Below are 27528 nucleotides of genomic sequence, written 5' to 3'. Positions count from 1 at the left end.
GAGGCAACAAATATTTACTAACTTGTGTCGATCGTTTCACTCGTTGGCCTGAAGCCATCCCGCTTGCTGATATTACTGCCGACACAGTTGCTCGTTCGTTTGTCACCCACTGGATTTCCCAGTTTGGAGTCCCTACCACCATCACTACTGATCGCGGCACTCAATTCCAATCTGATCTTTTCCACTCTCTGACATTGCTTCTTGGTATAAAACGGATCAGTACAACAGCCTACCATCCTTGTGCCAACGGAATGGTAGAAAGATTTCACCGTCAACTCAAGTCTTCAATAAAAGCTTCTCCTGATCCTACCCGGTGGTGCGAATCTCTTCCACTTATCCTGCTTCACCTGCGGACAATCGTCAAAGAAGATATCGGTTGCACTCCTGCTCAACTCGTATTCGGTTGCAATCTTCGCTTACCTGGTGAATTTTTTACATCTTCTACAGAACATTCCAAGCTTGACCCGTCTGTCTATGCTTATCGGCTTCAATTTGCCATGCGTGACCTTTGTCCTACACCGCCTCGACCCCAGACTCCACAGTCTTATCGTCCACCAGGATTATCAACATCTAAATTCGTTTTCGTACGAAACGATGCAGTTAAAAAGCCATTGCAGCCACCATATGACGGTCCTTTCAAAGTGCTGGAGCGTCATGACAAATACTTTCGTCTCGAAATCGCAGGCAAAACCAAAAACTGTCAGTCTCGACCGTATCAAAGTTGCCCATACTGAATCTGACATTGCCACGCCCCTGCCAGTTGATACCACGACTTCATTGACACCACAAAATTCAACTGTCAGTCAGCCTCGAACTACTCGTTCCGGAAGGCGAGTACATTTCCCGGACCGCTTTGGTTATTAGTACTCAACGAGTTTGAATCGCCTGTTTTGCTCCACTCACATTCTAAGGAGGGGGCTATTGTAGTGAACTCACAAAATAATAGCAGAGAACAACTTTTGCTTTCAACTTGCGTAGTAATTCTTTAGCTCTATTGTTTTCATCTAGCTCTTTTCTCTTCTTTTTGTATTAAATTCAATAACTCTCTATTATCAACTTTTGAGTTTGTACAAAGCTATTTTTTTTAATTGAGTTGATGATAAAGTTTCACAGAGACACGTGGAGAGTTTCTCTTTGGTTTTTCACTAAATTAGTAAATACAACTAAGCAACAGCATTTACTAAACATCCATGCAATTTTCCCCTGGCATCTTTTTCTTTCTGCGTATTCGTCGCTCGACAAAATTTTGCTCTTCTAAGTCATGGCGAAAACAATAACTTTTTGCGTCTTCTATAACACCAGCGAATTCATTTCGAAATGAACTGATTTGAACTTTAGCTGTCGGAAATGGGAGTTTATAAAACAACTGAGACCAAAGCGTTAATTTCCTTTACAAATTTAAGCAATGCGAAGATTCCGATAAATACTCTAATGAAAATAAGGAAGAAGGGTTGAGCATGCCCTATTTTACGATAGGTTTAAAAAATGTGCGACCTTCAGGACAGGATTGATGAAAACCTTACATTTTGTCTAATATTTCCAATTTTCCGACAAATGTTGGATTTTCCGACTATCCGACAAAATTTTTGCCAGGGGGGCGCCTGCCCCCCTGCCCCCCTGCCCCCCAGCCACTGCGTCCCTGCTAGGCATTACGGTCTAACAATCCTGGAAAAAATCCCGCACCTATAAACAAAACAAAGAAAGAGGATGTCGAGACTGTGATGCATGGATAAGATGCAAACTTGCTTATAGGCCGTAAGCTGTGTCAGATTTTTATTTGGTCTCGTTGCCCCCATTCCGGCACTACGTTTAATAAGCATTTTCCTGTGTGTTTTTTCGTGCTGATTACGAATCTTCTTGTTGTCAACTGTGAAAACCTGCAATTCTCTTGAAATTCAGCTTTAAACTTCACCATTCCCGCGCTTTATATGTTTAGGCTCAGCAATCTCCTGCGTCTTTCTTGTTGCAAGGTGTATAACATGGAATGCCGAGAGCCGGTGCTGCTTAATTATTCTCGGGCCGGATAATACCTAAGTACCAATTGTTTTAAAATAAACATGGCGGTCGGTTAAACAAATGGATCGTTGTTTGATACATTCTTGACATTCTTGCTTTCCAGTAGCGGCACCAAGGGGTAGTATGGACGGTTATCCCCCCCATCCCCTCTTGCAAAACATTGTCCAGATATTCTCCTAAAATTGATGAAAAATGCACTGGGTAGGGGCAGGTCATATTTTTCAAAATTTGTCTATGAAAATGCACCTGGCATAATAAACAATTAAAATGAGACAGTAAAGGCGTAGTCTCCTTGGTCACGCCCATTACCCTCCCATTCTGCTACAGCTGGCGCCACCACTGTTTTATTTTTAATGCGTTTACAAAGCTTAGATAGCTGAAATGTTTTTCATAAAATTATTGAAAGTAAGAAATGTAAGAAAGTAAAGTACAAAAATCATAAAGGGATGACGTCATTAACTATTCGAAACCTGTATACAAGAACAGGGCCGCGGAGAGAATTTATGGGCCCCAGGTCAGGACAAAAATTAAATTATAAGGCATGCCTAAGGCAGACGCTTCTAGGAGGTATGGGGAATGCTCCCCAGAAAGGTTTGAAAATTATGGTTGCTTAAACTGCTAGGGTGGCTATTTTGGTTGCTAAAATTGTCATGGTGGCTAAACTGCGCCGGTGGCAATGGTGTAGATAGAGGGGGCCAGAGGGAGCAAAAAGACTACTATAGAGCTGAACTGCTATTTTGTCGGAAAACCTCTGCTCTTTTCAAAAATTTAACATGGTTCTATGCTATGTTTTGATGGAAAAAATTTAAACCTAAATAAACATAAGAATATTCAATATATCAAATGATCTTTTTTTCAGTTCTGATGTTGTTATGTTATGTTGAAATTTACGAGAAAGATATAGAAGCTTGTTAGATTTTTGTCGGAAAATCAATGGTTCTCACCCCTCCTGTGAATTAGAAAGAAATAGTGCTAAGACATGAGAGCTGCACCCAAGTTTCCTTTGAAAAATTATTCAGCGCTATTGATAATTTCAAGCGAAGAGAAAACTTTCAACTTGATAACGAGCAAGTCATTGACCAATTTGCTGATTCATTTGCACTTCTTCGAAAAGAGTTGAAACTCTGAGAGCGTAAATAAGTTTTGATCTTGATTCTTAACTCTACATGGGATTTTAAACCCTGTTTACATGAGAGGAAAGGTATGGATCCAATTTGGTCCGAATTTACGAATTAAAATCGATATACTGCTGCTGTTTAGCGCAGTGCTTTATTATCAATTTATATTGAATCAATCGTATTTTAGGCCACATTTTCAGTGGGTGTAGCTCAATTTTTCCCGCCACTCCCTAAACCGGGCCTTTTGAGTTTTCGAGCCACCCTGCGATTTTGACGCCAGACCGCCCCTGTTTGCGATGCATCGGTTATGTTTGCGGCCTTGAGATACGTTTGAAAACGCTTTATCCAGATTTTCCATCTTGTATTAAGATTGCTTGGGTCTGTTTTTGGATCAAATGCAGGCATCGGCGCAATATCTAGCTAGAGGTGGACTACAAATTTACCTGATTAAAAGATAATTTCCTGAAATTCTTTAGCTGCTGACACAAACCCATGGGTGTCGTGGCCGGGGATGCAAGGGGGGCCATGACCCCTCTGCTTCCAAAGTTTGACAGATTTTCGGGGAAATCATTGATCGGACTAAAATACTTATCGTATTATCGTGAAGAAATTCACTTTTGCAAAGAAAATACTAGATTTTCACAAAAACAAAATAATTTCTCAGGGTCAAGGAATATCATACTTAACCAGCAGAGCAACTACCTCTGCTTGATCCTTTATTGATCTTAAGACATGAAGGTATCTGAACTACTTAAAGCGTTTCTTCCACTGAGCAGTTTTTCCTAAAATTTCCTATTTGGATATTAGGTGTCACACCTCCACACTCCTGGTCGCGACGCCCCTGCTCGTATCGCTTGTATATCTTTTTTCAGTTCACACACTTTAAATACAATCGTAGCTTCAGCTTTATTGTTAAAAGTTTGGATGTATGATTTTTACCATTATTATGTACGAAAATGAGTTCATATAGAAGGTAGTGATTTTAAAAGCACCACTATCGCACTATTTCCTCCACAAGTTTTTTTGGTTTTTTATCGAATTAGAAAAATACAGTGTTCTGTACTGAAGCCTGCATCGCTTCCTCGACGAAGTGCAATTCCTCACAGACCGCACGGAAAGTTTTGACAATCACAAATTTGAAGGGTTATAGCTTGAAAACGGTTAATTAATTCCGAAAAAATAACTTCACCATCGGATTCAGGAGCACTGACCTGACAGAGCATTTTTACATTTCAGTTGCACCACAGAATGGTGCACTTCAGTGAAAATGACCTCTATTTTGTGACCCTTACTTCCGCATTGCATATTGGATAAATCAGTCACATGGTCATATGACAAGAACAATAAACCGATTGGATTTGAATATACTATGCGATGCCCTGTAATGTTGAATTCCCGTGAGTTTAGCAATGACAACGACAACTGACCAAAACCACTTGCTGGAAATGGAAGGTTTGTTTCATAAAATTCAATCGTATTTAAAAAGAGAAATAGCAGTGCCGTTGTTTTGTACATAAAATTCACCAATAGATGTAGCCTTGACGGATACTGATATTTGATAAGGTAAGTAGAGAGAGGTCCCCTGTGTTGTTGAATTCTCATGAGTTTAGACGAAAACTGACCAAAACCACTTGCTGGAAATGGAAGGTTTGTTTCATAAAACATCCGGATCGCCCCTTCTCTGTTATTTCTTTGACCAGGCTTTTCTTTTGCCATTAATATTAAAGCAACGTTTCTGTTCATGCATCCAACGAGAGTTGCTGCTAATCCCAAAAGCCTATGCCAGTTCCCTATCCATCAATTTCCCTGAATATTTATTGGCTATTTCGTCTTGACCGGTGCTCAAATGATTGGATAATGCTAGATCTGAGCACCGGTGAGAAAAGAGTTAATTGGCTAGCTCCGTTTGTGACAATTTCAATTTACGAACCCACCGGTGCTCGGAATAGCATGGAATAATGGGATTTCATTGGAGGATGATTTTGTCATCCGCAATCTAATTGGTCAGCATTTGCATTCTACCAGAATTTTGTTCCGGTGAATATGCCACGATTGTAAACATTAACGCGACAAAAGAAAATTCTTTAGATGAAAGGATATTTTTCATGCAAAATAGATGAAAACATCGAATCAGTTGTAATCTTTAGCTTTTTTCGGAAACACGCACAGGAACAGGGACAAGAAACAGTACTTCGAAAATCTGACCGGTGCTCAAGCACCCTTTGCAGCCCCCCCCCCTGGATCCGCTATTGCTTATACCCCATAAATCTCCTAAACAGCTCTAACTTTTTGTCGTTTCTACCTTCTTTCTAACCACAGCATGATGAGGTAGAAAGTGGAATTTGTTTCCTTCTTTGACATTCAAATCATCTCTTACTCTTTCAATAATACCCTCTCTTTTTTATGTTCCTTGAAAATGTTATCACACTCTTTGAAAATTTCCGGATCATTCTTCAATTTCTTGACAAGTGGTTTTAACTGCAATGCCTGCCAAAAGTACTTGGAACACCCACCAATTTACGCTGCATTTGATATCTTTCATTCCTTTCATGAAAAAAATTTGCTACTTCCGCCCCCTTCCCCCTCAAACAATGTTGATGATTTAGAGAAATATCATAAAAGAAGCGCAAAAGAAAGTGCTACCTAAAACCTTGATAGTAAACCAACATTGTTCCGTGGGGGAGAGGGGGATGATTGGTTTTGACCTTGGAAATTGATGTCAGTGTTCCAAGACTTTTGGCAGGCATTGTGGTTCATTGCGTTGTGTTCACTTCTGTGGTGGGGGGGGGGGGTGAAAGGGGGTATTGAAATACGAAAATACGCCTACTTTTAGTGAACAAATACGAAAATCCGCTAATTTTTCCGGCGAAATACGAAATCCGTCAAGTTAATGTGTTATTTATACCAATAGTCACGATATCATGATATGTATTTGTTATTGACCCTCACAGCTTTTCCATATCGAGTGGAAACTCCGACCAGAAACGTTGACCTTGTGTCGAGCTCAGAATTTGTTGCATCATTAGCTTCGTCGTTAGCACTTGAATCATACTCGAGTTCAATTTCTTCAACTTCGTTTCCAATCCTGTCAATTTCCTCTGCATCAACCACTGTATCTTGATGATTTGCAAAGTTAGCTTTCTCTGTGATGGTTAGCTTTCATTGATAGATCATTTCTGGCATGGTGCCATGTTTTGCCATGGTCGTTTCTTGACGAGTTGTCCTCTGACTTTTCATCCATGTTTATCTGAGGTAGTGGGGAAACCAAAGGTAGGGCTGATGAATGAATACCATGCTCTGGCTTTGGATACCATGAGGCTTTTTCACTTGTGTGATAGTAAAAGGATGATGATGACAAGCGCTTGATACTTTCTTTGACGGTATTGCCAAAATCCCTACAGTATTCTTATTTTGATAGCAAATAATGAGTGTTTAATATGGCTTGTTGAATGTAGATGTTCCACATCTAGCGTCATGCAGCTGAGAAGGTTCGTGCCTACAATTCCAAGAGATGACATTATAGGATCCAGCCTCTGCAAACCCCAAGCTAAAATATCTACTGACTAGATTGTAGCCGCCGATACCATCCCCTGTGGTCCATTTAGGATACTTGGTTAAAGTTCTGTAGAACAGACTGCTCTTTCAAAGTCCATAAGAACTTGCTTGCACTGTTGCACTTTGTTGGATGCTTCTGACAGTGTCATGTTTGAGTATGACTGTCCTTTCTTATGGACATACGAACAAACTAACATCTTTACATGTAAATGAAAAAGCTGTGCAAAATGTGCAAATCAGGGGGTGGATTTGAAATTTTTCGAAAAAAAATCGAGAGCGAGACAAAATTGAAGTTGCCAGTTTTTGAGTACTTTGGAATATGAGTCTCTGTTGTAGCGTCAGTTAAGTGAGGCAGTAACAAAACAGAGGCTCATGGAGTAAGTCTAACTGTGAAGTCCGAAATACGTCGTAGAATATCGGAAAAATACGTGATCCGCCAAGAAAACAAAATACGAAAATCCGTTCTGCCAAACTGATAAATACAAAATCCGCTCCTTGAAATTAACGAAATACGCCGATCCGCCAAGCCTTTCACCCCCCCCCCCCGTTTCTGTCAACATTTTGTATACCTTCTTTCCAGAGCAATTTTACGCTGTACTATTCTCCATTGAATCTAGTACTGTCTGGTAATCCTTCGTGGACTGTATCTCTTTCTTATATTTCTATTGTTTTCAAGTCCCACAACTTATGCAAATTCATAGTTATTTCATTTTTTTCATCAATGCAAACCTAAGCATGCACTTCACCGTCTGCAATTCACTTTAATGGCCTAGACAATACATAGCCAAGTTTTGTCTCAATTGCAACTGGTTCGTCACCTTTACCTCGAACAATATTGTCTATTTGAAATGACTACAAATAGACTGATCCCACAAGTAAATGGATTTCCAAATTTTCTCTTTCTGTTAATTCGTTCTCCCTCTAGATTGTGGATATGGCAATGCATTTCAATGGCATCCTTTTCACCAAATCTACTAACCATTAATCATTTCTTTTGCTTTTTCTCAACATCGTTAAACATACTGGCAACTGCACTAGAAATAAATTATCTCTGACTTCCCGAATCAAACAATACCCTGCATTTAACATTCTTTCTATTATTTATTTCCTAATCTTATGAATGCTTGAGCGGTTTGCTTAGCGATATTTTGCCCATCTTTAACATCTAGCCCTGGTCCAACGTCACTCGTGTGCTCTCTGTTTTCCTTCTCGCATATCTCTATCCTGAATTCAAAGTTTGGCTTACTTTTCTCTCGAATTGTGATTTCTCTTGACAATGCTACTAGTAATTCATCTATGTTCCACTGCTGGTCCTTTTGATGGAGCACTGACAAACGAATGTTTTCTGGTAGTTTATTTTCTATCAATGGTACAAAAACATCCCAGTATTGTTCTTGGTTCTTTCTTAACACTGGCTGTAGTTTTGTCACTTCTTCGTAATGGGCACGCCCTATTTCAACTTCTCTGCCAAATCTGCCCTTCAGCATTTGAATGGGAATATTGTAATTGACCTCAGTCAGTTTAAATCCTGCTACAACTTGTTTGGCTTTGCCCTCTAAACTGTCTTTTAAACACTCAAGTTTATCTCGTTGGCTCAATCCAGGATTTTTTCGACAGTGCCTTCAAACGAATCCAACCTTTGGGGTCTCCATCAAATTTTTGAAGTGCCAACTTTCTCAATTTTGGCCTAACAGTTGTGCTAGCAGCATGTTGTTTTGTCGATGATGATACGGTATGCGTTAATGCTTCGCCTAAAATCAACAAGGCCCGAAGAAACTTTCCATTTATTGTTTTGCTTTCCTCTATCTCCGCTAAAATACCCCCATCTTATCACAAACGTCACTTTCTATAATTTCGTCCAGCTTCCTTATAGCTGCTAAGGTTTCAAACAGTTGAATTCTTGTCATTTCCAATTTCTTTGGCGGCAACTCCTACTTTCTTTTTGCGATGTGCTTTTCTCGATTTCGCTGCTTTTTCTGCATCCATTATGCCCTAAATGCTCACTCTTATTCATTGAATATAATTGTCTTGACACCAAATGTTGGGAACTTTCTTAATCTATGATTTTCCTTCCCCGCCTATGTTCTAATATCCAATGTAACGAATGGTCAAATCCAACGGCATAACCATTCAGTTCAAATCAAAACATCAAAACAACATTCGATAACAGCATAATATTCAAAACGACGGCTTAAAAAGGTTTACAAGTTTAAAACTATCAAAGTGAGTTACCACCAATTGGCTGTTCTCTCTTCACTACCCATCCAACTCTTTTCCTCTCACAGCTTGTTAAGGTTTACTACATAATGAAACAAAAGACTTAAATCAACAAAACGCGTTATTCAATTATGCAATATGAGACTCGTTTTCAAACTTATCTGTTTTTCAAGTGGGTTAGTGGGAACGCGACGCAGAAACGGATAACTTTTAACCCGGATATGTTTTAACCCAGGCTAGTGAAAGGCTGCCTATTGTCATCTTAGCTTTTTCTGAATGCATTTCTCGTCGCATGAAGTTCCTAAACACACTACAATAATACATACGTCACTGCACTACACTTGGAACAATTTTTTGGCATCAGGGAGTGGTTTTTGGCGGAAAAATATATTTTCGCCGATAAACAATACTTTTCACTGGTGACAGGTTCAGATGTTTTGCGATAATTTATATTTGAGCCAAAAGTACTTTAAATTAGATCAATTAGATCAAGGATTTACGGTATTTGACCTACTTTGCTATATTTGCCAAGCAGGTTTTTTAAATTACTGTTTTGAGGAGCTCAAAACAAGCTGTAGTCCATTTTTTGGTTTTCCACAAAAGATGCTCATGGATCCACCCAAAAACGTGAAATTCAATAAATTCAGTTTCCGCAAACCTAATTTCCTTGTACCTTCACATTATTTGCTCTTACTTTGTTATCAATAATAAGTGTGTATATGATAATCCATTTCATTGTTGATAAATTTTTCTATGGAGAAATAGTTCGTCAAAAAAGTATATCTGGTAACTTTTTTGAACGCCCCCCCCCCTTCCTCCCCAGCCAAATTGTCTAGGCACGTCACTGTTCCCATTGCAGTACAAACGGCTTTCTTTTCGTGGTCTCTTTCATGAAATGATGTTGAAATATACTTATAAAATCAATTTTTTAGATTTTGGCAATGACAAAATAATTTTTTAATAACTAAAGAATTGTTTTAGATTTTCGGCGATTCCACAAGCACTGTCCCGCGGTCTTGCACGTGACCCAGCTCTTGTAGTACTGCATGGAATGGATATAAGGGTATGAAGGTTTTTCAGGTATCTGGCCGAGTCCTTTATCCTCCCAGCTTCCAAGCTGCTTTCTTTGAGCTTTATTTATCTCTCGACGGCGAACAATTCCTTCCTTTTGTCATTTCCAACCATTACTTCTGTTCTTTTTTGGGTTGTTCCATAGTTCCTAACTCTATGGGTTGTTCTCACTGGTTGTTCTTCCTCACTTTCAGATGTGGAGGAGCATTCGCAGACTTTCTGCATTGCAGGTGCATTGAAAATATTGTTTTGATATCACATTAAATGGAGGATTATTATTTTGTGTTTCTTTTTGTTGGCAAGCAACCATTTTCGACAGTTATCTGAACTATAGGTAAATGAAGGTCGATAACATTGGACATTTAGAAACTAACGTTTATCTCTAGCAATACCTGCTGCAAGTTGTTCTTGCTTTTTTTCGTTGGTAATTTCTTGAGCCTTCTCCTGGCTCCTGGAGTGAAAGTAAACTTCAACAATTGGGCCTAGATTATCCACATTGTCTGAGCTGTACGCGTTTCGTTTCTCGGCGCGTTTCTTGGTTAGCTGTGGTTTAATCTTTTGCGAACTGATGATTTCCTGGTATTCAACTTATCATAGCAAAGAAATGTAAAAGCTTCAAGGACGATGTGCGTTCCTCAATAGATGCAGATAGCAAGATTGAGATTTTTTGCTGACGCATTTGTGAATAGTAAAGGAACTAGGCCGCATTTGTTGAGCATTCGATATGAAAGACGGACCACATGAACAGATCTGCCAGTTCTAGAGGTTTGGGAACAATTTATAAAAAGGGATGTAAGGTCATCTGCAAATGTTATATCTCACACCCAACAAGCCAGTTAGATAGCAATTCATGAATAACTCCGCAGTGTGATGTCAGATTTTCTATCTGACATCACACTGCGGAGTTATTCATGAATTTCTTATCGTTTCCCTGATTCTATTCCAACTGAGTAACACCCTAATTACAAAACATTTGAAGTGATCTAAAAACGATCAATTTTTTTGTACTAACTGTATTCTTAATAAAGAGATAGGAGTACTTGATGATTGACAATAAAACAGTCGCTAGTTGCAAGGGACTCTCAAATGTGAGCCCCAACCTAATCATTTCAAGATAAAACCTGGATTAAGGTTAAGAAAGTAACAACAGTAAGATAAGAAAAAACAAACTGATAAAAAAGCAATAACAAAGAAAAGAGAAAAGAGAAAGAAGAGAAAAGTCTGTTGAATTTTTATAAGTGTGCCTAGATTGCACATTTATGAAATTTTGTTAAGGTTGCAGTAAACTTTTTTAACATTATATTTGGTTTTCTCACCCTGAAAGCCAAACTGTTAACAGAATCAGATTAAACTCTTCGTCATTCGATGCAGAAGAATGTGATTCTACCCATATCCAAAAAATTGGCAAATATTGTAAATTCCAGATAAATTTATTTCAAAAAAGAGTGTACCACCTTCAAAAGCTTTTTTGTACCCTTGCGTTTTTTGAGGTAACAAAATCTGACTCATATCAGCAGAAAGTTCAGATCCTTAGCTACCAAAGTGTGTCTCAGAATTGTCAAATTCCTCCTTACACTGTCACTGTAAGGTAAACAATGTCAAAAAATTGGTAATCAATTTTTCTACACTCCAACAGTTGTATTTGACGATAAAAGATGGACCAGAGTCAAATGCAAAAGTTTTGACATACACATTGCTTACCTGACATCTGTCTTAGCAATGTGCAAATATTTGTGCCATTCGATTGGTTCCTTGGGTACAAAATAGCTTTTTTGTACCTGTATGTAAAGGAATTTTGAGTTATGAGAAAATGAGATTTTACTGTCCCTACTTGCAAGGTACACACCATGGTCATGTAAACCAGAGTGTAATCCGGGTCAAGTCATTTGAAGCTTAAGATCTATAAGCTTGTTTAAGTAAATACAGCCCTATATGGGATACATGGAGGTGCCATGTAATTGTAACTAGTCATTGAAAATGAGACATCAGACCACAACCACAGGCAGCCATAATGGCTTTGAGAAAGAAGTTATTGAAACCTTCTTTTACATAAGATGTATTTTCAAAACTTCTTTTAGTTTCAAACATGGTATCAATATGCCTTGAAAGCTCTGCTACTAGAATGCAAGGAAATCGAAAAATGGGTGTTTTCTGAAGACAGTGCTTCAATAAGCATATACAGCACTTTTGCAAAAAAATGTTGCATTGAAATAGTCAGGGTATATTTATGATAATATTTCCGATTTATGATAATATTTCCGATTTCTGATAAAGCAACTGATAATCTGATTATTTTGATGGCTCTGATAAAGAGATGTAAACCAGTCTGCATTCCTTGATTTCTGCTCATGGAAGTCCATTAAACAGTAAATTGTGGAATGTCTGAGGCGTAGGTTCTGAAAAAATCTGACTTAGCTGCTTGTTTTTCACACAACAAACCTTTATACACTCAATAAATGATTTAAAAAAACTGAGACAAGTAGAGCTTCTACAAAGATATAGTGTTCGTGAGGCTGGAAGCAGCAGAAGATCTTCCTCATGCACTAAGACTGGGATGGACAGTTGTAAGTCAGGGTGCTATTTAGCAAATGTGGGATACTTATTAAGGTATATATCTAGCAATAGAAAAAAACTGCACAAATAACAAATCAGTTTACTGTTCCCTTAAGTAAATAATGATAATAATGAATCGTTTAACAGGAATAACCTATCAGTATGAAAAGCATACTTTATCATCAGGGTCTTGTAAAAATAGCTCAAACAGTATAGCCAGCCAATTTCTTCTTACCATTGTATGTTACCCTAATCCAATAGAAACATATAACAAACCTGCTAAATGAAAAGTCAGTTGTAAGATGGTTGTTATAAAAATTTTTTATCCAAGATATTTATGCAAGTGATAGAACTTGTGTTGCTTGACTTTTCTATATATTATTTTCAGCTATTCTAGTGAATTGATGTACACTGTTGTTGTAGGAGCCAGATCTGCCTCTGTTTTTCAGGGCAAAAGTAGCTCCACTAGATGTTAAATTGACTTATTAAATATGACATATTACCATAGTTTGTTTAGCCTGGTACAATCAGCTTTCTTTATCGTAATGCTGACTGACTACAGGAGTAGCTGCTTTTGCCTATGTTTGGCTTGTTCTAACTTTTTTAGACTTGCTTGATAAATAACATGCCATATATTTCATTAGAAATTCTCAAGACCCCTAACACAATAGAAAATATCAAGACACCTTGAAATGAGTCAATTAAAATTAGAAAAACTAGAAAACTAAAAAACTAGAAAAACAATATCTTTTTCCTTGTAGATTTTTTCTTAAATTTAGCTAGGTTCATAGTCTTGGAAGATAATCACTGAAAGAAAACACTTGCCACACCCTTGATAAAAGGTCATTTGTATTTTATTTAGTAAAAGTACATTCAGTAACAGTTTTTGAAAGTTTAAGACTTTTTTAGATATAAAGGTTGAAATGAAGGGAAACAAAGTGACAAGCCTGGATCCATCAACATCGTTTATTGCAGCAATGAAAACAAAGTCATCTTTTGGTAAAGGTGGAAGAAGGGTTTCTAAAGAGTCAATTGCATCATCAGGATTTCTAGCTCATGGGAAGGTAGGAATTACATCTGTTGTTCTAGTTTTCCACTTGAGTTTTGTTTTGTCTATTGTCGACCAACCAAATGGCCTCTATATTTTGTAGCATCTTGTCTTGTTTACTAACATCACGATTTCACAATTTTCTCTGTCAAATTATTTTGATATTTGATATCAATATGCAAAGGAATAAGACAGTATCCAAGGAAATAATTGTTTGGAATGTCATGCAAAGTTATTTCAAGCTTGTCATTGATTATGAATTGTCATTGATAATCTCTGATTAGGTTGCTTCTTTGATGGCAAGCTCCTTGTGTTTGCAAACATGCCTCCCAGTGTAACTGCCAAATAGGCCCGGTAGCGTTCTGGTAGGAGGCAGAGGATGGGGCATAGGGCAGAATGCAGCCCCCCAATATGAAATTAGTTCTGACGACACTGACATTAAGGAACAAGAAAATACTTGAGCTGGACACTGAACTGCACTTATCAACGATCACCATACTAAAGCTAATTGATTTTTGCACAAAGTAGATACCAGTTACTTACTGATGTAGGGGGTGTGGTGTTAAAATACCCCCCCCCCCTCAGTATATAAAGAAGCTGTTGATAATTTTGGGTTGTCAGCAGTAAGAGTTCGAGTTGAGATTTTGGCTTTTCGGTTATTCTGAACTACTTATTGATGGGTGCAAGGCAGAGAAGGCTGCAGCTTTTGGAAACATTCCGCAGATGTGCCTTTAAAAACGAATCTTTGCAGCATCTCGTTCAGACTCTGATTTTGCTACTGCCATCCAGACTCTTCTGCATCTTCTTCTTCAGTTGATATTTAGATGCATTTTCCAGCCATCTCTAGAGCAGCCATTTCTTTGGTGGCCCCCAGTAGACTCCTGAACGGTCTGTCTTAATAGTGACATCTTCAATTATCATTGTTGTGCATTGTGCATACAAACATCAATACTCTTAGGAATACAGTTGGAGTTATGCAAAGAATTACATACATTTATTGAAAATTCTCTAGCGCAACTTGGTTGTAAAGTTTCTTTGCTACACCACCCTTCCCTCACTTGAAGGTCTTTCGGCATGCCGCTGATAGATACAGATCGGGGTGTTCATGAAGACGTGATGTTGGTGATTTGATTGAGATTGATGATTTTGACAATGGATTTGGAGACAAAACAACGAAGTCATAGATGGTTGTCTTGCAAATAGTAGAATGCCAACTGATGAAAAGAGCAAGCTGTCATCCTTTTTTGATGCCTTACAGCTGATTTGTCGTGACAAGTATCATGCAGTAGGCCTATTAGGTGCACATCCCGTCTTAACGCACCTGTGAGATCACACACTCAACAAGACTTCAAGGCCACCTCGAGGGTTTGATGGTCGCATTTGAATAAAAAGATTTATAGTAGAAACCCGCATAAAAGAACCTAGATTTTTTACTGGCAGCCTTAATAGGTTCTGAATTAGCAGGCTGCTGTTTTAAATTCCAGCCTAAAAGGTTTTTAAGAAGGTTCTTATATACGTAAAGGCCTTGCTCACATTAACAATGTTTGTAACCGCAAGAATTCTAACGGATACACTTAAACCAGCTTTGTTTTTCATGATAAATTTCAACCTGTCAAATGAATTTGTGTTGTTAGATTGTCCAATTAGAATGCAACATGCGATAACCTGATTTACTCTAAGCTGGCTTAATTTTCCAGTTTGAATAGGGTGTCAAAATACCATTCTAAGAACCCGTTTTCCTTATACAAATATAAAAGCCTTTCCAAATTTCAGCCTCTTGGAGGTTCTTAATTATAAGGTTTAAAAGATTAAATTTCAGCCTCTAGGTTCTTATAAAAACAGGTTCTTATATGCGGATTTCTACTGTATCTCCCTTTACAAAGGCAAGGTTATTGACAATTTAGAACAAAGCTCTCGCGAATTTGCAAAAGTGCTATTGAACTTTTTATTTTAAGACATAGATGTCAAAATTGAATTAAACTTCAAAAATATATATCCATTTTCGCAAGAATGTAGTTAAGCTCTCAAGTCAATTTTGCTTACTAACTTCTTCAAGTCTTGGTCATGTAATAAAACTTCGATCGTTTTGAATGTGATGTACGAGTCAATGAAACCTCTGTTCTCATTGATTTCCAAAGATATTTCATGCACGGAAGATGATTAGTATAATTACCTAAACAAAATTTCAAGATAACTGGAGAAGGGGGCCATTTTCACCATTTGCCTCCTCAACCACCGTCCCCCCCTCGTAATCTCATCCCCAGCACGTTCCAGTGGAGACCTTCAATCATTTTGAATGTATAATGCGTGAACTTTCTTGACCGATTGCATATATCGATGGTCTTTTGGTCGAGTCATAAAATTCTGAATCAGGTTTGAACAAATCAGGAAACATTTTTTCATTTTCATTTCGTTTGAAACAAATTTATGCAAGGTTACAATTCAAAAATTACTTTCTGCTTTACTATTGGCCTTGTGAAAAAGCCTATTTGCAATATGAATTTGTTAAAGCTAAAAATATAATTGCAATGTAGAGCAAAAAACGAAAATAAGAACAGATTTACGTTGTTCACGTTGGAGACGCTTTTAAGTCTTTCATCTAGATTTAAAGCAATGGTTAGAGGGTGCGAATTTTGTTTCTGAGCGAAGATAATTCCAAACTTTGGCTGCAGGGAAGGCCAAGGATTTTTGTCCCATGGAGGTTTTCGTTGATGGTGTTCGTAAGTCAGACCCATTGTTGCGTATAACGCGAGCATAGAAATCTGACAATTTGGAAAAACAACCACTTAGATATTCTGGAGCTAGTTTGTTCAGACATTTATAGGTCATTGCTTATGTTTCTCCGTTAATTTTCCCAATTGTAGGTCATCCTATTTCTTGAATCAAGGCGCCGCAGTGACCATTGAAGCAGTAAAGAATACCCTCGACTTTCATAAGCATGCGGTCAATTTGTAAAATGAGGTTGAAATCTATAAATTTTGAAGCAGAAGTTAAACATGAAAATTAAAGTAAAATTTCAAACTTTATTTGCTCTCGATGCAAAGATACGCAAAAAAGATAAAAAAAACGTAGTGCGCAATACGTAAAAATGCTTGAAAGACACCTGAAATGCAGGAAGCTTGAAAGGCCTGCAAATTTGGAGAAATGCGAAAAACTTTATTAAGTACAGAGGCTTCTTTGTTGGTTGACAGTAGATCTTAATAGTATATCATAACTGTATGAGTCCAGCAAAACCGTGTCTCTTGTACAGAAGTTAACAATTTTTTCAAAATTAATTCTGCTACAGATTTCTCATCAATAAATAACTCTTTTTTTCTTTATTTTGTAGATGAAAGGAACTCATTGGATCAGTCGAACATTTTATCAACGAGAATGCTTTAAATTTGTGCAAGATAAGGCTAAACCCGAGTAAGCAACCTCCAAAATCAATAAAAAATCTTGTTTCATCGTTTTTTTAAGTTGAATGTTGTAGGTGTTCTTAAACAGAATTAAATGCGCTAGATTTTACATTCAAACATGAACTGTAAGTGAGATGCTAGGTCGACTTTCAAAAGAATGAGAGTTTTATGAGACGGACATAAATTCTTAACAAATCTCTTTTACTCATTGGCTGGAAATGTCTCTTATTATTAATCCAGCTCCTGAATTATTGTCTGTAAACTAGATTTTTAAATCACTGCATTAAAATAGGGGGGTTCCTAAACTTGATTTTAAAGCAATTGTTGCCAAACTTAGTTATTGGTTTCTGTTTTGAAAAATGAGATCTCTAAGCCTTCATTAATTTGTCAATTAAGTTACTCTGGTTTCATTTACTTGGTTGCCGCTCTGTCACCCTTAATATTGTAGCTCTTAGATTTCTTGTCCCTAAGTTAGTTCTTGAATTCTGTTTTTAAATTAGGCTACCTCTTTTTCGATAATGAATACTGATACTTAATTGAGGGTGTCTGCACTCAACTGCTGAGTTCAGTTACTCACGGAAGTTGCTTATAGAGTTAAATTTGTTAAATTTTGATATTTTTGTTCATTTGTTGAATTTTAACAAAGCTACGAAAAGGCACTGTCTGTTGCAATGGTTTGTTGGTTTTTAGCCGCGCCGGCCTCGATGCAGAAGTATTTAATGGCTAAAAATGTCTATATAAATCTGATTCATATCTGTTTCATGGAAATCATTGATTTTTCATTTATTTCATTGTGATTTGCTTGCGACATTGTTTTTGTTTCTGTCGAAAGGTTCTGCCAATGTGGTATGAAGAAAGTTGAACACAAACAAGATGGTTTTATAGAAGTCAAAGATTCTGAAATGAAATGGACACCAGAGCAGTGTACTAAAAAAGTCAGCACAAGAACCTTTGGGGAAATAGAGTTTGCCGAAGATCCATCGACAAGAAAACCTGTGAGCAATTCTCCACTTGTTTCTTTGTCAATCTTAGTTCATGTTTAAATATTTTCAACATTGAATGGGTTGTATTTCTGAACTTTTTAGTACTTATATGTCGTCTGTAATTATATAATGCTTTCCACAAAATTTTGTCCTTCTCTTTAACCTATATCGCTTCGATTTCTAACGCCCGTTGAGTTGGCTGGCCTGCTTTTCTTTATTTGTTTCTCTCGAACTTTACTTGTCGCAAGACTATGAAAACTCATATCCATTCTTCCTTTCTATTATGGTGATTAACTAAAGATTTTGCATTTAAATGTAGATTTCCTTTGAACATTGTCACTTTGTCACTTTAGTTTTAGTAACTATATTTTCTTATCATCGCAGAAAAACTGACAATTATCACATTTATATTTACATATTTTCGTATTTACTAGCGTCACCTATGAAGAGCTTGTGTAGGTGATAAATATCGTTAGTTTTGAAAACAACAAAACAGATTTATATGTTAAAATCATACCTTGTTGGGCAACAAAACAGATGCTGTCTGTTACCCAACATGGTATGACGTGACGTGTTGTACTGAAACTTTGCAATTAAGCTGTAATTTCAATTTTTTAGTCATTGCATTGAGCAGTGCAAACCTACGTCTGTTTATAAAAACTGTCTGCTGTCTCTTTCACGTCAAGTTTTAGGTAAATTTTTTTGTGGAATCTTTCCTTTCGATATTTTATGAAATAAATTTTCTTCTTAGTTATTTCGGTATTGTTTTTTGTTTTTTTCAGTACATACGACTTTCCCATGATACAAACCCATTGCCTTTGTTGAAGCTTCTTACTCAAAAATGGCAGTTGAATGTGCCAAACTTAGTGATCTCAGTAACTGGAGGTGCCAAGAGCTTTAAACTAAAACCGCCTCTAAAGGAAGCTTTTAGTAAAGGCCTGATCAAAGTTGCTGTCTCAACTGGTGCCTGGATAATCACAGGTTACTATTTCTACTATCATACATTGCTACTATGTTTTTGTTATCCAAAAGTGGTATTCCATAGCATCTTCCTTTAATTGCAGACATATACCACCAGCCTGATCTCAACTTCTTTCAAATTTTCTGTAGGTGGAACCAGCACTGGTGTAATGAAACATGTCGGAGAGGCTGTCATGAGCAGAACTCAAATTGGACATCAGTCAGGGAAAATAAACTGCATTGGTATTGCACCTTGGGGACAAGTTGATAATTCTGATTGCCTGGTGTCAAAGGTTTGTGATGCGAGCATTTTTGAAATTCTTATCCTCCGACCTCAATCAATCAATCAATCAATCAAAAAATTTATTAATGTGTCAAAAAATATTTAGCTTACAAGCTACTTGGGGACACAACGAAAAAAGTATATAAATTTAAATTAGAGCATAAAATATGAAATTACAGTATAATTATTAAAACATAAAAACTTCTAAAAATCCTATGTACAACTAAACTAAAGTCTGCAGTCTAAAAGAGTTTCTAAGTCCATTCTTCTTATACATTTCTTGAATTGGGTTATTGTTGTCACCTCCTTGATGGCTCTCTTTAATTTGCTCCACAGATATGGGCCAAAGTATCTTACTGAATGTTTTCCTTCTTTTACCGTACGAAATTTCGGAATTACAAAGTTGCTGTTTCTTAATTCATAGGGAGTTTCTTTTACTGCAAACAAATCCTTTATAAAGTGTGGGGCTATGCCGTTTTTAACTTTATACATAAGTATGGCAATGTCCTGAAGTCGTCTATTCTGGAGAGATGGCAGGTTTGCTTTCATAAGGAGTTGTGCATATGGCGTAGACTTATCATTATAAACAACTCTAAGGGCTTTCTCTTGGAGTCTCTCTATCTTTCTTTTATCTGCTACTTTGCAGAAGTGCCAGACTGTACTGCAATATGTTAAGTGAGAGAGAATGGCTGACTTGTAGATTGTTAGTTTCGCATTGGTAGGTATTATATTACGAAATCTAGATGAGACACCTATTCTCTGACTCACTCTCTTGCACAAATTGCTGATATGAGTGCCAAAAGCTAGCTCATCGTCAACCTCAACACCAAGCAGCTTAAGACATCTTGTTTGTTCTGCTTCATTGTTTTCATCAGCCATCACTTTTATCTTTATATTGCTTTTCTTGCTATTTTGAATTACCATCGCTTGGTATTTGTTTTTGTTTGCTTTCAGATGATTGTCCTTGTACCATTGTGAGGCCGTCTTGATGTCTTTATTCAAACGCATCTCAACTTCATTACCGTTCTCTCCGGAATAATAGATCTGATGATCGTCGGCATACATGCTTATCTGAGAGTGCATTATTTTGAAGACCAAGTCATTTTGAAAGATATTCCACAACATGGGACCGAATGCTGATCCTTGTGGGCATCCTCTTGTTGTTTCCTTCCATTCACTTCTTATATTTCCTAGTTTGACCCTATTCTGTCTTTGCTCAAAGTAGGATGTTATTAATCTCAGAGAATCTTCGGCCAGGCCATAGGATTCAAGCTTTTTTAGCAGGAGACTTGGAACCATGGAATCGAAGGCTTTGATCATGTCTGTTGAGAGAATGGCTGCTATCTGTTTATTGTCCAGGGCGAATTTACAATCCTCAATCAGTCTCAGCAGCGAAGTTTCTGTGCTGTTTTGCTTCTTGTATGCTATCAAGCACGGACTTAGTTTGTTACCAGATGAATGTGTAGCTTGCTCACTGAGCACCTTCTCAAAAACTTTGTCAACTGCATTGAGAACTGTTATTGGCCTGTAATTTTCATAGATGTCTTTATCTGCTTTCTTGTGAACTGGTGCCCATTCTCCTTTTTTCCACTCGATGGGCCACTTTCCTTGCGTGATGCACGAGTTATATAATGATGTTAGAGATGGAGCTAGTTGTTCAGCATTCATTTTAAGAAATTCAGGCGTTATTCCATCGCATCCAGTGGCTTTTATTGGGTCTAGCAATGACAGAGCTTCTTCGACACTTTTTTGGGACAGGAAAGAGAATTTCAATTCACAACTGACATCAAAGTTGTCTTTTATTGCAATGACACTTGGATGCATATCAAGAGACTCTGTTTCTTCCTGCTGTACTTCATCTATGTGACCCATCTCTGCAAAATAAGTCACGAATTGTTTGGAGACTAGCTTCAGGTCACTAATAATTTCATTGTCCACTTTAAGTCTGATAGCATTTGTATTAGAAGACTTCGTATTGGACTGTATAAATGGTCTAAATGCATTGAAGAATTCTCTTGGTTTGTTTTTCATCTCTTCTGATAATTTTCTCCAATATGCCTTTATAGCTGACCGCCTTTCTCGGGTTGCTTTATTCCTCCATTCATTTCTATGTTTTTTGTTTTCTTCATTTCTTTCTCTTCCATATTTTTTTGCATACCTTCTCTTTTTCCTGATTGCTTTTTTCCATTCCAGAGTCATGTAAGGTACATCTTTCTTTCTTACTCTCATCCTTTTTCATGGTAGGTGTTTGTCAATGATTTGGCTTATTAATTCATGCCAAAAATGGCATTTATCGTCAACTGAATCGAATGTCTCTGTCACTTGCCAGGGCATAGCTTCAATATCTTTCTTGAGTTCTTCATGGTTCAGATTCTTTTTACTACGGAAGGTAATAATTTTCCTTTTATGCTGTTTGATACGTGTATTCATCAGGCCAAATGTCATAAAGTGATCACTTAAACCGGAGTCGAGCTCCCCGCTTAGCTGGAAATTATCTGGGATATTTGTGAGAATTACATCAATTAATGTTTATGTTTTATCAGTGACTCTGGTTGGCCTTTCAATCATGCATTGCAGATTATGTACCTCTTCTAATCCAATAAGTATTTTTCCCTCTGTACTCTCTGGTTGTAGTCTATTTAAATTCAAATCCCGTAGGACTACCAATTTATTTCCCTGCATTGCTGCCCAGCCTACAATGTCATTTATCTCTTTTTCGACTTTAAGGAAGTGTTCCTTTCCAATAGCTTTTGGTGGTCTGTAAAGGCAAAGAACAATTAACTTGACTCCAGGTAGCACTATGCTACATGCCAGAACTTCGAATTTTTCATAGCATTTTTTTGGAGTTTTCAATTTCTTAGATATTACTTGCTCTGTTACATAGGCCATTATGCCTCCTCCACCCTTCTTTCTATCTTCCCTAAAAATTCTGTAACCCTCTATTTTGAATTGTTCATCTGGGTAGGTGTTGTCAATTTTCGTCTCTGTTATAAATAAAATTTGCGCACTCAGGGATTTGTTCAGTTCTTTTAGGTCTTCTATTTTCTTTTGTATGCTGTTTATATTTTGATGGCAGATTAGCACATTTCTATTGTCCTTGTTACGCAATTCTAAGAGCCTTTCTTCTGCTGTTTCTGTTGATGTCCTATCAATTGTTGAAAACTGTTGATCAATTGTTTCATTAAACATTGCATCCCAGGTATCTCCATTGTCATTAGTTTGACCTGCACAATGGAAAAATTCTTGCAGGTTGCTGCAATCTGCAAAGGGTAACAAATCTTTACTTTCCAAGATTTGCTTGTTAGTACAAGTAGGGCAGTACCAGGTTTTGATTTTCTCCAGCCGTTTGTGTTCAGTTACTGATACATTGCCGATATGGCAAAGCTGGGCACATCCATTGCAGGTTAAGGCTCGGTGTGTTTTTGCAACTGCTCTATGGAACATTTATAATATAGTAATATAGTAACTGGATAATATAGTAACTGGAAAGTACAGTTAGAATTTCTATAACGTGAAATCCGTGATTTGAAAAATTTCCGTGACGTGAAAAACAAAAGTCTTTGACTTAGGCCATTTTTATAACGATGAACCTCTGGCACGTTTGGATGTAGTGGTTTGTTTAACGTCCTAATTCCCCAGCAAACCGTGTCTGGTTTATGATCTTTGCAGTGTCTGTAGTGCAGGAGGGCAAATAATGGTGAAAGCAGTCCAGCAATTACAACCAACGCGCTTGTACAAGCTGAGTGCGAAAAACAATGTCTAGCCGCTATACTCTCAACCATACTCTCGATATCTTTTTTATATACTCGAACTTTTCCTTGAATCAGTTAAATTTGACAATGCTGTGGCTTAAAAAATTCGTTGAACATGGTACTTAGATCTTGATAAAAAACGTAATGGAATAGTGTTGTTGTTTAAAAACCAATGACCAATACAGATACAAGAAAAATATAGCTTTGAAAAAAGCAAACATTTTACAACATATTGGCTAGAAGATTTTCTGTCTGACACGTGCATATGACTTTCTAACACAAAACTCATCAGTATCATTATTAACTGATTTTAAAATATAAAGACAATCTACGTTTATTTTTGTGTTGTCTGCCATCTAACAAGACCCAACATATTTCATCCCCAACTTTATGACTAAATACTACATATATGCTAGCTAAATGAAGTTGTAAATAAGGACATTGTTAATCCCGTGCAGTTTACTTGCCTGAATAACTTAGTAGAAACATGTGTTCAGTACGATTCTGTTATTCGTATGTGCGATAATTCAATTGAACCTTGAAGCGTTTGCTAAAGCAACACAAGGTTTCAGAAATCTAAACCTTTCAATGTTGTTTGAGCATCTTTCAATATGACTGTCATTGACTTATGTAGCAAGGTGTTACAAATTTTTCATAATGTTGTGTTATCAAATCCATTTAGAATGGAAAAGGGTGCTATCCAGCCTCGTACACAACAGCGACGTCCGATCCAAGTAAAGCCCCATTGGACATGAACCATTCACATTTCATTCTTGTTGATAATGGCACCATTGGACAATATGGCGTTGAAATTGGCCTGCGCTCAACACTAGAAGGGGCCATTCTGCACAATTTAAAGACTGAATCTTCCTCAAGTGCTGGTGTGTTCTATTTTTTTTTCTACATCTAACTGTCCATTATTTAGATAACTTGCATACCTTATTTTAATTTTAATCTGGTAATTTTTATCTAGCGCTGAAACGCTTTCTATTTAAACCAGCATTAAGATATCCTCTTTGGCTAGTTTTAAGTTTCGATTTTTCTCTGATTTAGGTTCCATCGGAATCCCGGTTGTGATTCTGTGCTTAGAGGGCGGTCCGAATACGATCGCAACGATGGCTGAAGCAATAAAAAAAGGTGTGCCGGCTGTTGTGATAGACGGGTCTGGAAGAGCTGCCGATGTGGTCGCTTTTGCATTCAAGCATGTGAAATTGTTAGTATTATTCTAACCATCCATACGAATTGTAATTCCATATTGCATGCAGTTTTTTCTTTTCAAAGAATCAACGGAGGTTATGGATTGCCACATCTGTATCTACAGTAAAATGCTGCAAAGGAAAACCAAAAAAAATTCCAAACCTACTGGCTTTTTTTTGTTACTAGAGAATTCCTACGCAAATGAAATAGAACTAAAGCACTTATCCGTAAATACTCTTGAAGCACTAGACGAGAACATGTTGATTAGCTTCAAATTGTAAATTCGTACTGAAAAAGCTCCAATTTTTAAAAATGCTCGAGTATTAAACCCCAAAATTTTTTGATCAATAATCAAAAGAGAATATGCACTTTAGTACATATGTGATTAAATGTAGATTGAGCTTTCTTTAGGCATACGTCAAAATGAGGAACGCGAGCAATCTTTTAAAAGCTTTTATACATTTCTGAGATTTCTTTAACATGTTATACGTTTCGTTTTGAGACGATGAGGCATGGGACACACAGTGTCGTTACTGCAATGTTGTAACTGTTATAGTGTTTATCCTGCATAAGTTTTCTTGTTTTATTTGTTATAATTATTTGTAACTTTAGTTAAGCGAACGTATTTAATTGAAAACGAAGATATGAATTATTATTATCATTATTTTGTATATTTTAGCAATGCCAACAAACAAATTCAAGAGATTGATGAGGATTTTGTCGATGATGTGAAAAAGCAGGTTGAAAAAGTTTTTGGAGAAAAAAGTAGAGACAGGGTTTATCAACAAATTGAAGAGCTGTTACGTGACCGGAAAATGGTAATATGTATTTTTGTAACTTACATCCACCTAAGACGAAAGCGGACGATACGTTAGTTGTTTCAAAGTCTAAGTTTTAACATGGAAACCAAATCTCTTAATTTTATAATGCATGGATTCATAGTCATGTGATATTTCTCTTTTTGATCCTTTTTAAATTTAAAGAAATGAAAGTTTCAAATTTAATGAAAATTTCAAATTGAAAGAGAATTGTCTTGTTTGATTTACATTGGTCCTAAGAAAAGCGTAAAGCAACGAAAATATAATTCTTCTTGAAGGTCTCTGTATATCGTTTGAAAGATGATAACAGCTCCCAGGATATCGATTTGGCCATTCTCAAAGCTCTTCTCAAAGGTATGCGTTTACTTTTTTTGAACAAATTGAAGTGTAGCGAGATTTTTTATGAGTTTTTCTGAAAGTTGCCGAATCCTATGTTTTGTACTGTTTTGAAACCAAATGAAACGAACCTCTCGTTTGCCTGATCCTCTTCTTCTGACGTTTTACCTTGATTTGGAATAAGTATTTGGTCTACTTGACTCATATGCATTTTGTTACGAAGTTTTGATGACAAAGAAATTTTCTTGCAGCCAACCAACACATTCAGTCTCAACTGCGACTAGCTCTCGCCTGGAATCGTATTGATGTTGCCAAAAGTGAGATATTTATCGAAGGCCATAGGCAGCTTATCGAGGTAGGGTCTGTGTTATACACCTATCTAGCCTGAGATTAGGGTCATGGTTACTTGTTGGCTCTAACTATTTGCCTTCAGTTTACTTGTAAAACGTCAGATACTCTTTCTTGTGTCCTAAAACAAAATTGCAATACTTTTTTCCAAAATATGGGCAGCTGCCTTCAATAGGAAGGCCAAAATTGAACACATTTCGTTAACTTTTCTAGCTTAATACGTCTCGCAATGCTCAAGGACAAGCTGCCTTTAAAAGCTCGGCTGCCCTTACTCCTTCTTCATTTCATTACTTTGATTCGTCATTTATTTTCATTTTATTAATTCACCGCATGGGTTGGGTTCAGGATAACGTCGCCTTTGTTCAATTGACATTTTCAGAGGTGTAAATTCTCCTGTCATCATTTTAGACTATTTCTATCAATAATTATATGAGTAAACTCTAATGTGGTGATGAAACAAGGACATTTGAATTAAACGAATCTTTTTCATGGCAGATTTGATTATTATGACTAGCTAGCGCTTCTAGCAGTTGCAGAAATTTCGACCTCTGATGCTTTTCATGCGTTTCAGCTTTTGGCATATTGAAAATCAAGAATTTCTTTTTTAGATGGAGCATTTGCACGAATCAATGTTTACTGCCCTGATTGATGACAAAGTTGACTTTGTTTCCCTTTTCATAAACGAAGGAGTCAAAATGAAGGACTTTCTCACTGTCGACCTTCTCTGTTCCCTTTATGCAGCGGTAAGTGAATACAATCAACGGAAATGCTCCTCTGTATTTTGCACCCTTATTTGACCTCTGATAGGACTCATATTTTTAATATTTTAAAAATAAACATTACTCTATGTATCTTGATGAGGTCTGTTTCTGGACCTGGTTGGGGCTTGTTAGGTGCCATCTTTCCGGTTGCTGCTGGGTTGAGGGGTGGAAGTATTCATCTACTTTAATGGCAATTGAAGCACGACCCGTATGGAGAGTGGTCTGGTAGATTTGTAAATATTTTTCTGTTTTTATTATTTACATTAGCCGATAGAGTATCGTGTCACATCATATCATGTCACATCGAGGTGATATGGTATGATAAGATTGCTCCTAATTTCAGTCTATAAAATATTATTAATGTTTTGTTTCAGCTTCCACGTAATGCTCCAGTGATGCAGCTTCTATACGTAAGTTTACACAACCTTGGACTGTAGATTCATACCTTACTTTATCGATGTTGCAGAAAACTCTCATTTTATGGTAAAGGAGATAAAGCAAGCAATTATCAAAGTTATCAAGCAATCTTTTTAAAGATCCCCAGACATTACAAACCAGGCCCTTTAAATACATAGCGAAATTTTGTAGAAAATGTTGTGTTTCTTCACTGTCTTTTCTAAGTTGTTTTCGTTTGAAGAAAACCCCCTTCTTGGTAAACTTGTGGTTTTTTAAACCAAAAGTCTTATCTTGCATTAATGGCTGTTACAATTGTAAACTTGAAAATTCATTGTCAAGGGAAAGAATACCCCTAATACGAAAATGAACTTTCTCAGTGATTCTGTTTTGATATATCCGTACGGTGAAATATCTTAGTTGATATTTGCGAGGCTGTAAAACATAAGGTATCTTCATCATTTCTACTGTCTAAGCGATGGTTTGAAATTTTAAAGAAGATTGTATTTTAAAAGGAAGAAATTACTGTTGCAAAACGTGCACGTCTGGCCTACATTAAATGTCCCATGGTTGATTTATAGGCTAATCGCTTTAATTGTGTCAGGTGGTTAGTGACAAAAGTAAAGACGTGAGCATGTTCAATGTTGGGCAGTTGGTGGAAGAACTGATGGGTGATAAATTCAAATCTCAGTATAAGAGTGATGATTATAGCGGGAGAGTG

General features: G+C 37.0%; 2 protein-coding genes across 2 annotated transcripts; one reads left to right on the top strand and one right to left on the bottom strand.

The window, feature by feature from the left end:
* Positions 1–4470: 4470 nt before the first annotated feature.
* On the top strand, positions 4471–27525 carry LOC135682832 (transient receptor potential cation channel subfamily M member-like 2; the record flags this gene model as incomplete). The annotated part of the gene is made up of 14 exons (XM_089112900.1): positions 4471–4586; positions 13440–13594; positions 16907–16986; positions 17809–17971; positions 18742–18940; positions 19070–19212; positions 23637–23835; positions 24008–24167; positions 24831–24969; positions 25248–25323; positions 25557–25660; positions 26262–26396; positions 26789–26824; positions 27412–27525. Coding segments are annotated over exons 1-14 (1746 nt in total), but the record flags the coding sequence as incomplete, so codon positions are not given.
* On the bottom strand, positions 21732–22662 carry LOC148958182 (uncharacterized). Its single transcript, XM_089113083.1, has one exon. It carries the CDS (start codon positions 22644–22646, stop codon positions 21732–21734), a length of 915 nt encoding a protein of 304 aa, XP_088969209.1. The 5' UTR covers positions 22647–22662.
* Positions 27526–27528: the final 3 nt, after the last annotated feature.

The sequence above is a fragment of the Rhopilema esculentum genome, chromosome 16 (genome assembly GCF_057945365.1).
Source record: "Rhopilema esculentum isolate cy_ngs chromosome 16, ASM5794536v1, whole genome shotgun sequence".
Classification (NCBI taxonomy): Eukaryota; Metazoa; Cnidaria; class Scyphozoa; order Rhizostomeae; family Rhizostomatidae; genus Rhopilema; species Rhopilema esculentum.
This window is presented reverse-complemented; position numbering and strand designations above follow the sequence as displayed.

What these genes read in the sequence shown, in the direction of transcription:
- LOC148958182 (XM_089113083.1), bottom strand. Translation starts at nt 22,646, where the DNA reads ATGTTCCATAGAGCAGTTGCAAAAACACACCGAGCCTTAACCTGCAAT.